At 49.4% G+C, this 16,972-nt stretch overlaps 1 protein-coding gene and 1 long non-coding RNA gene across 4 annotated transcripts; one reads left to right on the top strand and one right to left on the bottom strand.

Annotated features, from left to right (window-relative positions):
- Positions 1 to 109: 109 nt before the first annotated feature.
- Positions 110 to 9,319, bottom strand: SIGLEC15 (sialic acid binding Ig like lectin 15). Its single transcript, XM_054002404.1, has 5 exons — positions 9,268 to 9,319; positions 6,992 to 7,375; positions 3,863 to 4,222; positions 2,836 to 2,866; positions 110 to 831 (listed from the first exon to the last, which is right to left on the bottom strand). Exons 1-5 carry the CDS (start codon positions 9,317 to 9,319, stop codon positions 741 to 743), a joined length of 918 nt encoding a protein of 305 aa, XP_053858379.1. The 3' UTR covers positions 110 to 740.
- LOC128821404 (uncharacterized) lies at positions 2,573 to 10,922 on the top strand. 3 transcript variants are annotated; one of them, XR_008441099.1, is made up of 4 exons: positions 2,573 to 3,333; positions 5,581 to 5,638; positions 10,646 to 10,752; positions 10,853 to 10,922. It is a non-coding gene; the product is annotated as an uncharacterized LOC128821404 (long non-coding RNA). The 3 variants fall into 3 exon arrangements; XR_008441101.1 differs by lacking the exon at positions 5,581 to 5,638; XR_008441100.1 differs by lacking the exons at positions 10,646 to 10,752; positions 10,853 to 10,922 and adding an exon at positions 5,794 to 5,878.
- The last annotated feature ends 6,050 nt before the right edge of the window (positions 10,923 to 16,972 follow it).

Below are 16,972 nucleotides of genomic sequence, written 5' to 3' on the forward strand. Positions count from 1 at the left end.
TACAGAGATGAAAATGGTTTAGAAGTATTTTTTTAGATATTAAAAAAAAAAAAAAAAACAACAACCCAACAATTTTGTGTATTGGAAAATTTATCACAAAGCTCTGAGTTTCTGGGCACTAGGACCTGAAGCAGAGTTAGAACACAGACTACTTTCAGCTCTACCAGTTTTTGGAAAACATCTTTTGCTTGGACTCCTCTTTAAGGTTAAGGTTTCCTTTTAAACTCAAAAATAAACTGTTCTGGGTGTTTAGGAATAATAATAATAATTTTTTAAAAAAGGAACAAGCCCCATCAGAAATTCCAGTAGTGTTTTGCCACAGCTAGGATTTTTATCATGTCAGTAGCCCACTTGGGTGTGGTTGGAGAAGCGGGGTGGTGAGAATGCTTTTCAGAGCAATGTCTGAAAAATACCAAAGCAAAAAGCTCTGAGGCAATTTTATACTATTGCCTGCTTGCTTAAATATTTGACAGGGGCTAAAAACACAGATAAGTTAAAATTGACCACGTTTTGCCCTTCCAGCTCCATCACTCTTTCTTCTCTTTTCACTCTTTCACATAAAGGCTGCTTTCACCTGTGAGGAGAAGCAGGGCTGGAACTCACAGCATCGTGGAAGGGACCTTTAGAGATGATGCAGTCCCAAGCTCCCCGAGGCTGGTCTGACCCCCTGTGCCTCAGCCAGGGCCGGTTCTGTGCTGCCTGGGGGAAGGAGATCCGTGGGGACGGGTCCCGCCGGCCCCTCAGCTGCGCCTGGGCGCTGCCCCTGCCCTGGGCTGGGTCTGGCTGTGCCGGCGGTCACAGTTCTCGTAGGTGCACTCCGGCAGCTGTGGCCTGGCAGGAGGAGATGTGGGAAAGGTGAGGAAAGGTTTCAGGCTGCTCTGGGACTTGCCAGTGGTTCCAGTGGAAGCGTCTGTGACGCTCCCGAGACAGAGCCTCTTCTACTTCACAGCAGTTTTTAAGGGTCTCGGCTGCAACTACTGTTTTGCGCCATAAAGCTTTTACATCTTAAAGCATGGAGAACAATCTCCTGCACCTTTAGCAGCCGCTGTGCTACTGACCTGCCTCGTGAGGTTGTGACAAACCCAGCTGCGCCAAGGGAAATATAGGCTGGACATTAGGAAAAATTTTTTTACAGAAGGAGTGATAAAGTTCTGGAATGGTCTGCCAGGGGAGGTGGTGGAGTCACCATCCCTGGATGTGTTTAAGAAAAGATCAGTGCCATGGTTTAGTTGAGGTGTTGGGGTTGGGTTGGACTCAATGATCTTTAAGGTCTCTTTCAACCCAGTCATTCTGTGAATTCTGTGAAACCTCTCCTGAGCAGGATCTTCTCATGTAAGTGTAGGTTTTAAGCATTCTTATTTGTGTAGGTATCTGTGCAAATATAACCAAGGGTACAATGTGGTTTAGACCCTAATAAATCAGCAAATCAGTGTTTTTAAATACTTTTTTACAAGAAATTAGAGATTTGACTGTAGGATTAAATTCCTTGTTTCTTTAGCTGTGCCCTGTACACTTGACTGTCCTGCTGGAATGGTCAGGGAAGGAGATGTGGGGTAACTCAGGAAGGAAGTATTACAAAGAAATTACTCAGATTGAAAGGGAGTCGCCCCATGCAGATATAATTATCCTTATCCTTGACCTCACATAAGTCTCTTTACCATTAGAACAAGGATTGGTGATTGGTTTTGATGGGATTTGTTGTGGTTTTTTTTTTTTTTGTTGTTGTTGTTGTTTTTTTTTGTTTTTTTAATTTTTAAGAATTTTTTCCCATCTGAGAAGTTTGGCCACCCCAGCTGTCAGGAGTGTCCAAGATCAATGTCGTGTTGGGTCATGGGAAATGCCAGAGAATTGTGGGAGAATGGTGTGGATGCCAGCCCAAGAATCAGGCCCTGTCACACCTGAGCTGGGCTGTTTGCTGTCTCTCCACACCTTCCCTGCACGCTTGGCTGAGCTCATCAGCTTTGGTGTGGCAACTTTTTCTACTCCATTACAAACTGGGGTGCAGAGGGAGGGGAAGATTTCTGTTTGACAGTGTCAGCAGACCCCATCCCTGACCTGTCCCTTGGGTGGATGATCCATTGTTGGTTTAATGTGGCATCACAGAACCATGGAATGGTTTGGGTTGGGAGGAACCTTAAACCTCATCCAGTGCCATCCCCTGCCATGGGCAGGGACACCTTCCACTATCCCAGGGTGCTCCAAGCCCCATCCATCCTGGTCTTGGACACTTCCAGGGGTGCAGGGGCAGCCACAGCTGCTCTGGGCACCTTGTGCCAGGGCCTGCCCACCCTCCCAGCCAGCAATTCCCAGTTCCCAATATCCCACCTGTCCCTGCCCTCTGGCAGTGGATGCCATTGCCTGTGTGCTGTCCCTGCATGCCTTGTCCCCAGTCCCTGTGCAGCTCTCCTGGAGCCCCTTGAGGCCCTGGCAGGGGCTCTGAGCTCTCCCTGGAGCCTTCTCCAGATGAACAGCCCCAGCCTGTCTGCAGCCTTCCAGCCATGCTCTGGGCTAATGGCACACCTAAACTTCTGTCAGCCCTTTGCTGCTACAGCAGCCATGTGCTCTGGTCTCTCCAAGCTTCTGCCCAGTCCCTTGTCCTCACTCCACTGGGGTCCCCTCTCAGCTGTGCCCAAGCCACAACCTCCTCCCAGCAGTGTCCAGCCCCTGTTCCCTCACACTGGCTCACGTGGCCGTCAGCTCAACCCTCTCCTTGCCCCAGCAGCCTGCTCTGAGGCCAGAAAACTGTTACCAAGACCAAGGACACGCTGCATTTCTCACCTTGGCCATCCTCACTCTCCTGCAGGATAACACGAGTAGAAGGCAAGACATCCTTACCTGGCCAGGCTGGGTGGAGCAGAGGGGGGACCTGTGAAGTGGAAATGATGATGTGGGTTAGCAATGAGGTCAGAGTGGGCTGGGGAGCCAGGAGTGACCTAGAGTTGCTAGGAAGCTGCACTGGAGTGTGGTTGTGACACTACAGTGAATGGGAAGAAGCCCGGATGTCTGGCACGTGGCCCTCTCCGTGTGCTTGGGAATTAGGCACTGGAATATAAGGAGCAAAGCATTTTTGGTTGGTCTGACAACTTCTACTGTTCAAGACAAGTGGTGGCTTCCATGAGTGTGACATCAGACTGTCCCTACAGGTGGGTCACAGTGGTGTGACATCTCATTCTTGTCAGTCCCCTCCTGCCCATGCCACCACTCAGCAGCACTGGCTGGGGACCAGTGGCCTCCTGGCTGCTTGGGGTATGGTATTCCCTCAGCCCATGGGCTGATTTTCATCTCCTTTGAGCTGGGCACTCCCTGATCTCACAGCCTTGGCGTGGCTGGAAGGTGGGATTTCACAAATGCTGGGGAAGTACTGGGTAGTGAGGCCCTGGGGGACTGACAGGCCCTGGGGGACTGACAGGGGTGGTCTGTAAAATGAGGATGCCCATCCCAGGAGATTAAACTCGTGTGGGATGCAGCAAAGGTAAATCCTGGCTGTGGGCTACAGGGGAAGAGATAGTAATTAGCCTGCTTCAAGGGAAAAAAAAAAAAAATCTGGTTATGTAGGCAGTGGGTTCTCCACTGATTTCCCCTCTGTTGGTTTATCAACATTTCTTCTTGGGCACAGGGAAACTCCTGCTCCCTCTGAATTTCCAAAGGAAATTTCCAAATTTCCTCTCTCAGCAGGCTGTGAGGAGCCAGCCAAGAGCTCTTGGCTCTTTGTAGGTTTCCTGCTACTGTGCTTCTCCTAGGGCAGAAAATCATAAAACCATTAATACTCCCTGCCCCAAACAAACCCAGTCTCCTCCTGCCTGATCTGTCTGCGCATCCATCCCTGGTTGCCAGTCGGACGGAGGGAAGTCAGGGCACTGACCTTCTCTGGAGAGAGCGGTGAAGCTCAGTATCACCAGCAAAATGACCACCTTGATCCCCAGCGGGACAAAGATCAGGATCATGAAGGAGGAGCTGTCGGAGGCTCTGAATTTGTAGAAGTAGACGGCCCCCTCTGCCCTGCCGTGGCTGTTGACAGCGGTGCAGGTGTACTTCCCGTCGTGGGTCAGGGACCGCAGCTCCTTGGTGACGCGGTGGCTGGAGCTGCTGCTGGAGCTCAGGTTGGTGTAGGGGGGCCCGCTCCAGGTCAGGGCAGGCGCTGGCTCCCCCTCGGCCGTGCAGCGGGCCTGGAAAGTGTGGTCCCCGCTGGAGCTGACCGTGATGTTAATGATCCTGGGGGCGGCTGTGGGAATCGCAACGGGGAGGGAAAGTGGGTCAGGCTGCGAAGGAAGATCCGGTGCAGAACAGCTGGAATGAAGATTTGGTCTTGGTGGACCCCCTTCTGTCAGGGTAAGGTTGGGTACTGGTGGGTGAGAGCTGGACCTGCCCCTCTGCCCCTGTGCTCAGCTGAGAGCCCACCTGCAGAGCTGCCCCAGCCCTGGCTCCAACAGCACAAGGACGTGGAGCTGCTGGAGCCAGCCCAGAGGAGGCCCCGGAGCTGCTGCCAGGGCTGGAGCCCCTCTGCTCTGGAGCCAGCCTGGCAGAGCTGGGGCTGTTCAGCTGCACAAGAGAAGGCTCCAGGGAGAGCTCAGAGCCCCTGCCAGGGCCTCAAGGGGCTCCAAGGAAAATGGGGATAAATTCTTTAGCAGGACTTTTTGTGACAGGTTGATGTGTTGAAGCTAAATGAATAGAGATTTAGATTTGATGTAAAGAGGAATTTTTTTTTTTTTTTTTTTAAAGAGGGTTGCCCAGAGAAGCTGTGGCTGCCCCTGGATCCCTGGAAGTCTCCAAGGCCAGGCTGGACAGGCTTTGGAGTAACATCATCTAGTGGAAGGTGTCCCTGCCCATGGCAGGGGGGTTGGACAAAATGAGCTTTAAAGGTTCTCTTCAATAGAAACTGTGTAATGACTCTATGGATGTTGGAATCAGCCCTCTGCTTCCGTGTTTTTCTCGGCACTTTCTTCTAGATTTCCCCACCAAGCCTGTGTTGGGTAGAGGGGCAAAAGGGTTCACCCAGCAAAGCCTGGATGTAAGGATGTGTACTCTGTTTTATCTCAGTAATGGCTCACACATTCTTCTGAACTCTGCCCAACTTCAGCTGCTGTGCCCTTTTTCGGTGAGAGAAGGCAGAGCAGTGCCACCCACCATTGTAGGCACAGGTGCAGCTGGTGACCTTTTTGGACTTGGCTGCATCTCCACAAGGCCCAGGACACGTCACCCACAGTGTTCTGCACAAGCATTTTGTGGCTGTTCCTTTGATCTCTGACCTCCAGAGCGCACATGGAAGGACCCGTTTGTGTGAGCCCTTTGCTCAGTGCCTGAGACTTGCCGGATTTGGCAGGTTAGTTATAGGGAAAATATCTGCTTCTTGCCACAACCTATTTTTGATCACTTTTTTTCCCAGCCCCAGAGTTACCAGGTCACTTTCAGGTTGGACATAAGGAGAAATTTCTTGGCAGAAAGGGTGATTGGATATTGGAAGGGGCTGCCCAGGGAGATGGTGGAGCCCTCATCCCTGGAAGTGTTCAAAAAGGTATTATGGAAAGCAAAGAGCATTAAATGTCCTCACAGAGGGAGAGCTGGAATTCATTTTTTTTTCAGACTAGACAACAAAAATAGAGTTTGCAAACACCTACTACAAGTCGTCCTCTTTGTCCATGTAAGTGCAAGAGGAATCTGAGGCTGTGTGTCATGGGTCTGTGTGTTTTGGTATTTAAATTAACCTTTCAAGCACTAATTCACCCCTCCCAATCACAGTGTCAGGGCACATTCCCGAGCAGGGTACTGTATCTGTGTGTGTTATCATTCCTCTAGTGTTAAAATCCTGAGAGACAGGTCTTGCTGCCATCCTGCCCCTGTCCTGCTGTGTGTGGGTGTTCAGGAGCTGGTGTAACTGAAGGAGAGCCTCAGCTGTGCAGAACTTCTCAAGAAACAGCCAAGCTCCTCCTTGGGTCCCATCTGGACACCCACACTGCACAGCAGGCATAAGGAACTTCCCTCTCAAAAGCAAAATCATTCAACCTCATGACCTGGGTAAGATCTGAGTCTGCTTCTGAGGCCTCCTGTGTCTCCTAGCTCCCCCTTGATCTGTGAGCTTGCCCTGGGAAGTGGGATTAGCATTTGACATTTGTTGCTCCAAGCTGGTTTTCCAGGGGAAAAAAAAAAAAGGTTTCCAGGTTTGTGTTTCATGCTCCAGAGGATTTTGGATTTATGGCACCTGGGTAGCAGGTATCTTGTCTTTCCAATCCCCTGTCACCACCCAGGCCCTGCAGTGCTAACACCTGTGAACTTGTGCTCAGCACCTGGGCTGTCCAGTTCAGGGTCTGATGGAGAGGGTGTCTTTAACCCCAGCTTAGCTAACCCCAGCTTCCATCTGCTGCCTGCCCTGATCCTGTGCTGCAGGGACAAAGCGGGTTGCACAACTTTTGGTGGGCTCTCACCCCAGTTGCCATTTCCTTACCAGTTTTGTTCCTATTCCCTTCCCTGCATTGTGCTTACCCTCTGAGGAAGACAATGAATTTTCCCTGTTACAAAAGGAGAAAGAAATCCCAGCCCTTTGGAAAACCAAAACTGAGGAGGACAATTAATTTCTTTCCCCTGTTAAAATGGAGAAAGAAAACCCAGCCCTTTGGAAAACCAAAACTGAGGAGGACAATGAATTTTCCCTGTTATAAAAGGAGAAAGAAATCCCAGCCCTTTGGAAAACCAAAACTGAGGACGACAATGAATTTTCCCTGTTATAAAAGGAGAAAGAAATCCCAGCCCTTTGGAAAACCAAAACTGAGGAGGACATTGAATTTCCCCTGTTATAATGGAGAAAAAAAACCCCAGCCGTTTAGAAAACCAAAACTGAGGAGGACAATGAATTTCCCCTGTTATAATGGAGAAAGAAAACCCCAGCCCTTTGGAAAACTGCCTCAGGAAAACTTCTGCTGCCGTTTGTCATTTCCCACACCCTGTGGCTCTTCCCTAGAGGGTGGCTTTGCCTCCTTTGCCTCTCGGGCCCTCTTACCAATCACATGCAGCTTTATCCCATTCCTGCTCTCATACTTGTCCTGGATATCTCCAGCCAGCTCCACCCGACAGAAGTACCTCTCGCTGTCGCTCCAGGTCAGGTTGTCCACCCTGAGGGACAGGTCCTTGTGCCGGGGGTTGCCCAGCAGTTTGTACTTGTTCTTGTGGCTGATGGCAGTCTTGCAGAGCTCGCTGCTGCTCTGGCTCACACACTTGAAGATCACCGTGCCGTTGTAAGGCTCCTTGATCCTCCAGATGGCCGTGAGGGCCCGGTCAAATGTTTTGTAGGGGTGTGTGAAGGTGCAGGGCAGGATAACCATCTTCCCAAGCTCTCCAGTAACGTCAGACGGGACGTGGACAGACCAGCCATTGCACTGCACACCTACAAGCAAGAAGGGATCATGGAACTGCAGAATGGTAGGCTGGAAGGGGCCTTAAAATTAGTTTTATTCCACCCCCCTAGCACCTTCCCCTAGCCCAGGTTGCTCCAAGCCCCATCCAGCCTGGCCTTGGACACTTCCAAGCATCCAGAGGCAGCCACAGCTTCTTTGGGCAATCTGTGCCAGGGCCTCACCACCCCCACAGCCAAGAATTTCCTCCTAATATCTAATCTGAATCTCCCCTCTTTCAGTTTAATATATAGACATGTCTATCTACCCACTGTTCTGCTGCTATCAACAGCTGTAGCAGCAGATTGTGACTTCAGAAACATCTGTGCCTACACTCCTGTCTCATGAAACTCCATTATATCAGGGGCTCTCAGTAGCTGAGGATACCTGTAAAAAGGAAAAGCATCCTGTAAATACTTCCACCCATCCCTGGTCTTTTTGGCTTCACCATATGGGCATTCAGCTGTTGGATTACTCCTGTAGACTCGAAGATAAGATTTGTTTTTTTGTTCCTGTATCTGTGGCCCATAACCCTTGACAAACACCTACGTGGCAGTGCAGCTTGTATTAACCTATTGTGTGTTACACAATGGACAAAGGCCATCCTAGGGCCAGCTCTCTGTTTAGATATTTACACAGAGTCAGCTCCAAGCCAGTATTTTGATTACTGAGATCTGGAGTCGTGCTGCCCTGTCATACACAATAATGGTATGGGCACCTTTTCCAGCCCAGGTAATCTAATAAACAATGCTGCAGCACTGCAGGAGCTTCATGAAGCTCATGGGCTTTGACCACAAAGATCTGGCACTGAAAACAGTAATTGCTATTGCTTTCTAGCTTATTTGCTCTTGTTTTAGTTATTTTGCAGCATGTCACTGTAACCTTTACTTTAGGAGAACTGTAGATTGTGTGCTTTTGAGTATGATTTGCTTCTCTCTGCCACCCCTTTGATTAGCTTTTCTTTTTTCCTTCTTTTTTTTTTTTTTTTTTTGTTTTCAATCTTAAGCAAAGAACACTTTTTTTTTTTTTTTTTTTTTTTTTTTGGCACATAAGCCCCCCCTTGCCTTCCAGATGAAAAATAATGTTAAAAATAAGTGCTTTTAATGTTAGCATCTCCGCCCATTTCCATGGAAACACAGTTTGCCTAGTTATGAGTGGAGGGAGCTGTCAACTTTCCCTGTATAATTTACCCTTAACTCTAAAGCCTCAGCGTGGCAGGTCTTTCATATTCCTTTTGTTAACATCCAGCCTCCATTTGCTAATGGAACTGAAGCTCTCACAAGAAAGAGAGAGGGAAGTAGCCTGCACACCTTACAGAAGGTAACTCCCAAAAGGAGTTTTCAGGTCAGTGTTACTGCTGGTAGTCAGTGGGAAAGGTCATGAGGACAACAGCAAGGGCTGGGGACCAGCTCACAGCTACCCTTGCAAATGCAGTTTGTCAGTGAAGCTAAGCAAAGCCTATGGAGTTTAGTGGAATTTAAGCACATATTTGAAGTAATGTGAGCTTAAGTGCTCAGTGGAGCTGGAAAATATTGTTGCATACTGTTGCATAATAACTCTTAAGGAATATGAAGCAGAGCAGTGATGAAAATGCTGCATCCGCCCAACAAAGCTGTGGGAAAAATCAGATGAACTTCCTGCTCAAGTTAGGAAAACAGAAAAATGCAAAAACCCCCACAAACTGACGACCTCTCTGACAATTGCTAAGCCTGAGTTTTCCCAGTGTTGTCACGTGCACTTGGAATTTCAGGATACTTCTAAGCAACGTGATGGAGAGTGCAGTTCTTGGGAGAGTTTGTCGTAGCAGGCAGTTCCCTGGCACTTGGACTAGGGTGAGAGGAGAAGCTGTGATCAGACAGGGGCTGACAGCAAGCTCAGGACTCACCCTTCCTGGAGATGCGGAGGAGGCACAGGAGAACCAAGCCGAGCTCTCTCATGCTGCTCGATGCTCTCCCCTGAGGGGCATCAGCAAAACAGAAACATCTCGTTACATCTGAGCTGCTGGGCTTGCAGTGACAAAAGGTTTTTCCAGGGCTAGGAGAAGTTGTGGTTTTCTCCTCCTCGGAGGGAATGAGTTGTTGAGCTGAACCAGCTCTGGGTTCAGGTATTAATAGTTCTGTGGTCAGTCATATGAAAATTACACCAGAAGGAATCACAGTATTAACCATTTTCCAGCTAAAGGGAGGGAATTGCAGACTGGAGCTGCAAACATCCATGCCATGTGTGTGATGGGGCAAGAGGGGATGGCTTTTGCTACCCAGTCACCAGCCTAGAGAAAATCCTTGCAATCTGCCAGATGCTGTGACAAGCAAGACTCTTACTCTCCTAACTTAAGGCAGCTGCTTCTCTTGAACCTGGAGCCTTCAAACCAACTGTGCTTTACCCCTTGTGCTCACTGGATGTTGTCATCCCGAGGTACAGAAAAAAACCCCAAACCACTCTTCTTTTGAAGGCACTTGTGCCGAGTTTCACTGGTGGATGAGTGGTTTGGTGTCCCCTGGCACCCTGCTCTGTCCACACTCACATGGTCCCGATGAGCGATTTGCCCAGCATCCTTGTGCAAATGCTTGCTGCTTTCCTTCTGGATTTAGTTTTAGCAAATTAACTGTGCAGTTTGCTCATCGGCAGAGCTCTGGGCCTGTGGGGATCTGATCGTGTTTCCCCCTGGCCATCTCCCTTGCGGCGATCTCGTGGCTAAGTTTAACAACCCTGGGGTGCGAATTCCCTGTCTGGGTTCACCTTGAGGTTTGCTGCCCAGCTTGGGCTGGGCTTGCAGCAACCTGGTCCCTGCCCCTGGTGGGAACGGGATGATGTTTCAGGCGCCTTCCAGCCAAAGCATTCCGTGATTCCCGCTGTAGGCAGCCGCTGGAGGGCTCCCAGAGCCAGGACAAGATGCTGCTGAGTCGCTGCTGCCACTTCCCCTGTGCCCAGAGCCAGCGCCCACCCGCAGGAGCAATGCCAGGGCTCCCCTTGGCGCTTCACCCCTGCTCCTGCACCTCTGTTCCCTTCTGAACTTGAGGAAAATCTCCTAGGAGGGGCACCTGGAGACGTGGTAGTGTGCAGTGTGTTCGCTGCTTCCTGATCCCTTTCTTCCTTCTGTGTACTGTTTGTGAAGAGAGAGATTTCTGTCTTCCCCAGGCTTTTTGGAGGAGGCTCTGAGAGTACCCAGCTCTTATTTAGGGTTGTTTGGACCTGTTGCCACTCAGCCAAGGGTGTTAATTTTTCAAATATCCACTTAGATCCCTGCCCTGTCCCCTCTGCAGGTCATCCTTCAGCAGGAGCATCAGGACCAGTGGTCTGATTACTTTGCACACTGCCCTTAGTAGCTGTTAAACATAATTCATGCCACCAGCAGCTGAGAAACCAGAGGGTAAGGGTGGTGGAAGCAGCAAGCAAGAGACCTGTAATCCCTATCACATCTGTGATATGTGCCTTTTCTGTGTGCCTCTCCCTTCTTTCCCGTTGTGCAGTTTGATTTTATCTATTTGTGATGCAAAGTTTTTGGTGGTGTGACTCTTCTTAAGCCTTTCACCACTCATGGCACAGTGGGACTCAGTGGATTGAAGTAAAAGATTAAAGTGAAATCCATGTTAAAAACATCTTGTTACAGTGAAGCATAAATGATTCATGTAAAGAACAGCTGCAGTTAACACCAGTATGATCCTCTTCCTCTTTAATGTTTTACTGCAGCATCTCCTAGAAAAATATCTGGTAAATCAGAGCAGAACTACAAATCCTTTGAGTTTTATCTGTGGACTAATTTTCTTCTTAGAAGAAGAAAATTTTCATTCCATGGCTGTTGGAATGAAGCATTTTAGTGTTTAAAGTACAGAGTTGGTAACGTATAACTGAAAAGATTTACTATTATTTGAATCAGCCAAAAAGATTTGTAAACAAAATCATCCCTGACTATATGATCCACAGACTCTGTGACCTTTTTTCCCTGGTCTGTGCTTAAGCAGTATGTAAGATTTCAGTATGGAAGCCTGCTTCTGGTCCAATACCAAAACCAGGATGCCATCCATATTTATCAAATACTGGTTTTAGTACTAGTAAATTTAAAGGCTGCAAATAATGACATTTCTCCTGCCTCCTTAAGAAATTCCCGCAGTGTTTTGTGATGAACTGGACGGTTTCAGAGGGCTTTTCAACCTAAATGGTTCCATGGCTCTGTGGCTGGGAGGTGATGATCTGCACTCAAATTGCAGCATGTGGCTGGAGATGAGCACGGCAGAGCTCATCCCTCCTGGTCCCAGGAGGACTAAAGCAAAGAGTTATTTGTATAGCTACACCTGTGCTGACAATTCACCCACTTACTCAGGGGCCAGAGTGAAGACAGGTGTTCCCTCTCCCTCCCTTTAGGTCTTAGTTTCAGCTCCAAGGTTTTCTACTTCAATTATTTCAGCACCATGTGCGTTGCTAGTCCTCTGAGAGTGCCCTGCACACATTCAAAGCAAAGCCTGGTGTTTTGTCACATCTGGCTCTCTTCCCTGAAGGGATTGGCTCTGTGAAGTACTGGGAAGTGAAGCTGGGAGGACAGAGGGGTTTTCCCTCTGTCTGGTCCCTGTCAGCAGCAGAAAGTGGAGCCATGCTCCTCTTTTTTGAAGCTGCCCATCTTCCCTCTGCATCCACTTCATCCTCACCAAGCAAGAGGCAGAAAAAAAAAAAATTATGGGTGAACCTACAGAGCAGGGAAAGTAGAAGGGTGTAAAATGCAGGCACCATTATTGCTGGTGACACTGATCCTGTTTCTTGGCCTTGAGTGTTGCTGCAGAACACTCACCACTGCCTCAAGCTCCTCTGATCCAGTTTGAAAGCCCACAGGTTCAGTCTCTTGCCTGTGGTGTTTGCTCAGCCCCTCACCAATGCTCCTGACCTGGGAAGTTCTGCCTGCCATCCCATTGCTCCAAGTGTGGGGCTGTTCCATCACCAAAGCTGTGTTGGCAGGCTGATGGAGCTGGAACACGGGTGCTGGTGAACCCTTGTTGCCTCTGGTGAGCATCAACCAAAGCAAATTAAGTGTATAATTGGGTAATTTGCACCTAGCGGGCAATTACTGCATGAAAAACAGCTTGTGTTATGGGCAGTGCATGGCAGTGGAAAAAGGCAAAGGAAGTGTCTCTCTCTAAGCTGTTGATGTGGCTGGATTGTAGCCACATCCATTGAGCTGGATGAACTGCTCTGATCTCCCAAACGTACGGATTTCTGCCCCTGCTGCTGCCTGTTCCCATCCCGTGCCCTGCTCTGACCGTGGAACACCTGCAGACAGGCAGTGCCGTGCTGCTCCCTGCTCTGCCCGTACCAGGGCAGGTCAAGGCCAACAAGGGGATGATCCTGGGGCCTTGACAGTGCTGGTGCTCACTCCTGCAGACTGGTCGTGGTCCCAAGCCCAGCCAACAGCGTAGATACCCCTGCCCTAACCACGGCCTGGTGCTGATGTGGCCACTCATTACAGGAACCCCAAGAGACCTCTGACTCACAAGGCATCTCTATCGACTGGCTAAATGACAGCTGTGGAATGTTTTAGGGCTGCCAGCCCTCCTCAGACCCATGTCAGCTCACCAGCCACCGAGTGTCCTCTCCTGGCCTGGCCATTCTGTCACCCAAACGAGCATGGAGGGTCTGGCTTGGTCTCTGTGTGATGCTGGGATTAGTCTGAGCCAGGGCCTGAGCCAGCTGGCAGGGCAGAGACACCACACATCCCTTTAGACTAATCCAAATGATGTGTCTGATCAAAGGCACTTGAAATGCCACCAGAACAGAGGTCCCTGCCTACCCTTCCTACTGAAAGTGAGCCTTTGGAGATTTATGCGCTCTGTCTCTCCCTGCTGAATGGGCACAGCTGGTGATTTAAGAGATTTATGCTTCTCTAGTTGTAGATTTCACAGCCCTTCTCTGGGATGAGAGCTGCTCTCCTCTGGGAAGGAGTGTGGGCTGTTTTTTCCCACCAGGCCACACAATATCTGAAGCACATCCTGAACTTTCCCTTGACAGAACACTCTTGGCCAGTGAAGGGGTGGGTCTGATCCATGATCTGAGCTTTGCTGCCTCACTTCACAGGTTCCAAACAGATTCAAAAGCACTCAGAATGAGATCTGTGGTAATGAATGTGGCACCTCTCTAGAATATGCCTCTGGAGAATAACTCTACACCTCTAGTTGTCACTCCCTCACCCACATCCTGCTTTGCCTGAGATCCTGTGCCCTTTAGAGTAGCATTTATTGTGGCATCTTCTCTGAGAAATGTTCCATCCTGTTGTCCTTTGTCCTTCCTAAGCTCTGCTAGCCTGTAGTGTTTTCACTGATTTAAATGCAAAGTTTAACCAGAATGCTGTAATGGCTTTTGTTCGGTTGGTTTTTTGTTTGTTTGTTTGTTCCTGCGACTTTTTGTTGGGTTTGGTGTGGTTTGTTTTTGTTTTTGTTTGTTTGTTTATTTATTTGTTTGTTTGTTTGTAACCTTGGTGGTTAAACCTGGATTGTTTAGCCATTTCCCCTTGCTTCCTTGCTGGTGAACTCCAGCTGAATTTCTCCACTTGGCATTACCTGTTGCTGTGTGGCTCCAGAAGTGCTTTGACTGCTCCTCAGCTTCTGTAAGCATCATCCACAGGTTTGTCACCTTGCAAGGGTACCTCACTATCATCTCTACTCTTAAATATGGCCCAGCATGAGTTTGAAACTAATAGAGAGGATACCACTGTGTCTGCTAATCTGTTCTGCTATGTAATTTCTAGCATAGCCTAGAGGGTTTTCATCCATTTTCTCCTGAACTGAATTCCAAACCTTGGATTCGACCTCAGTGCTGAGTTACCACGTGTGGTGGGAAGGAGTGGGGGGAGGCACAGCTCCCACAGCCCCTGCACTGGGCCAGTGAGGGAGGAGAGCTGCAGCTCTGGAGCCAAGCTGTTGAGATAATAAATGAGGCAGGGCTGGGTGATCACTCTTCCCCACGAACTGTGTCCAGAGGCAATATTCACTGACAGCCTTGACCTGATTGTCCCAGGATTGTCTGTGCTACAGTTAAATCTGCAGCTGAGTTATAGGCAGAGGCAAGAGTGTTTTAATGGCATTGTAGATACTTGTGCCTTTAAGGAGACCACAACAAATAATTTTTGTAGGTAGCACATGACCTGGGTGAAGAGCAGGCAGTGTTCTGAACTGCTGTTGGAACAGGAGACCTTGACTTGAGTTCTTGGCAGAGCCTGTCAGTGCAAGATCAGCTCCTTTCTAGCTGGGACAGGAATTAGATGAGAGAGATGAAGGCAGCAACTTCCCTTGCCCTGATGGAGTGATCTGCCTCTGTCAGAGCCAAGAGAAGTAATTTTTCCCTTGTGGCAGGGGTTCCCCAGAAGGCAGTTTGGTGGTGGGCTTTTCTTGCAGTTAAACGTTCATTGGGGTTGTTCTTAGAGTTTGGTTTTCTCAGTGGGTGTGATTTTCTGACTGATGCAGGCAGCAGGGCTTACAGAGGACTTACTAAATGAAAATCATATAAATGCAGAATCACAGACTCAAAGTTACTGCCTGTGTGTTTACTCTTTACCTTAACCTCAGGAAACATTTCTGGTAGAGAGCGAAACCTTTAGTGGCAATAGGTGGCAAAATATGTGTAAGTGTCCAAAACCTGCTGTTTCTGTGCTGTTGGTACTGAGGTCTGCTGGATCAGAAAGTACCAAAAAATGGAAGTATCATGTGAATTGTAGCATCATGTATAGAATCATAGAGTGGGCTGGGTTAGAAGGGACCATAAAGATCACCTAGTTTCACCCTCCCTGCCATGGACAGGGACGTCTTCCACTATCCCAGGTTGTTCCAAGCCCTGTCCAGCCTGCCCCTGAACACTTCCAGGGATGGAGTGGCCACAGCTTCACTGGGCAACCACTGTCAGTCTCCCTCACAAGGTAGAATTTTTTCCTAATATGTAATCTAAACCTACTCTCAGTTTGAAGACAACTTTCCTCTTTTACTTTTGCTTCCCCTGATCTCTGATAGCACAGAGGTGCTCCCAAAAAAGCCGGTGCTAACCCTTTCAGGCCAGTGTAACCTTTACTTAATTGCAAGACTGACATAACCTCATGTGGCTCTCGAGATAGAGAGTGAGATAAGGCCCCTGCCTAGGGGAGCTCGCTCTCATTAACAGTGATTGATGATGGCATTGACTCCTGGGATTAAGATCAGAGGCTGATAAGGCGGAGGAGAGGTGCTATGGGGAGTGCATTGTTCATATCAACTCTCACCTCATGCGGGTTGGAGCAAACAATAGATAATTTACATTCCACAGTACTCCCTGCTCACAACCGCGTGTGCACGTCGCTGTTGGCTCACTGGCCCGGCCTTGCTGGAAGCCCAGCGTTCCTGTCTGGGCAGGATTGGAAAGGGAAGCTTCCCCAGAGGAGGGAAGATGCTTGACACAGAGGTAGCAGAGTGAGAGAAGCTGAGGAAGTGTGGTGGCAAGGTGGGGTGGAGGAGAGGAGCAGCCTGGGGTGTGGCAGAGGTGATGCTGCAGTGTCAGAGAACAGCAGAGCCACGGAGCTGAGGGCAGGAAGGTCCCTTGCATGAGGATACTTCATAGAATATCCTGTGTTGGGAGGGACACACAGGATCATGGAGTCCAGCTCACAGCCCTGCACAGACCCCCCAACAATCCCACCCTGTGCATCCCTGGCAGCGCTGTCCAAACTCTCCTGGAGCTCTGGCAGCCTCGGGGCTGTGCCCATTCCCTGGGGAGCCTGGGCAGTGCCCAGCACCCTCAGGGGGAAGAACATTTTCCTGATATCCAACCTAAACCTCCCTAGCAGATCTCCAGCCATTCCCTGGGTCCTGTACCTGCTCACACACAGCAGAGATTGCTGCCTGCCATTTCCATACAATCATTTCTCTTCTCTCCAGTCCTGAGCTGTCCAGTCCTGGACTGTGACCTTTGTGAAGAGACTGCCTTAAAGCACAGTGGGATGGGATGGGATGGAACCAGGGCATCAACACGATGAAATCTGGTCAGGCTGCAGGGTAGATAAAACACTGGTGGACTAGAGCTGAGATCAGGTACAGCAGGTGGTGAAGGAACTGTGCTGGTTAGGAGTGGACGACGTGATGGATGGAGAGAGCAGTTAATGGCACTTCTTGGCAGACAGGGCAGGCGGGTTTCTCACAAAGCTCTGCTTCTCATGTGACATCCTCAAGAGACCTTAACCAGAGAGGCTCTGCAGTCCCTGCAGGCAAGCTCTTCCTGGGCTTTCCACAATCCACTGGGCTGGGTCTGGGCTTACCTTGGGGTGTTTGAAATTCACTCTGCCCTGTTTGTAGCGTGTCCTTGAAAGCATGCAAAGGGTTAAAAATACGTGGCCCTGGACTGCTCATGTTGTAGTTCCCAGCATGTAAGATGAAAAGGAGGTTTCTCTTTCTGTTGGGGATCTGGGTGACTGAGGCCATCCGCAGGCAGGCTTGGAAGCAGTGGAATGCAGGTCATTGCATCATAAAATAGTTTGGGTTAGTGCGCTGTGAGTTTGTGGGTTCCACGTCGGGCAACTCCCTGAGGGCTCCCCTGGCAGGGGAAACCCCCTGGAAGCAGCTCTTTGTCAGGAAAAGCAGATGCACAGG

The sequence above is a fragment of the Vidua macroura genome, chromosome Z, assembly GCF_024509145.1.
Source record: "Vidua macroura isolate BioBank_ID:100142 chromosome Z, ASM2450914v1, whole genome shotgun sequence".
Classification (NCBI taxonomy): domain Eukaryota; kingdom Metazoa; phylum Chordata; class Aves; order Passeriformes; family Viduidae; genus Vidua; species Vidua macroura.

What these genes read in the sequence shown, in the direction of transcription:
- SIGLEC15 (XM_054002404.1), bottom strand. Translation starts at nt 9,319, where the DNA reads ATGAGAGAGCTCGGCTTGGTTCTCCTGTGCCTCCTCCGCATCTCCAGG. An exon ending in CCTCCGCATCTCCAGGAAGG is followed by an intron (nt 7,376 to 9,267) that starts GTGAGTCCTGAG and finishes TCTTGCTTGTAG; the next exon opens with GTGTGCAGTGCAATGGCTGG. An exon ending in GATAAAGCTGCATGTGATTG is followed by an intron (nt 4,223 to 6,991) that starts GTAAGAGGGCCC and finishes CGATTCCCACAG; the next exon opens with CCGCCCCCAGGATCATTAAC.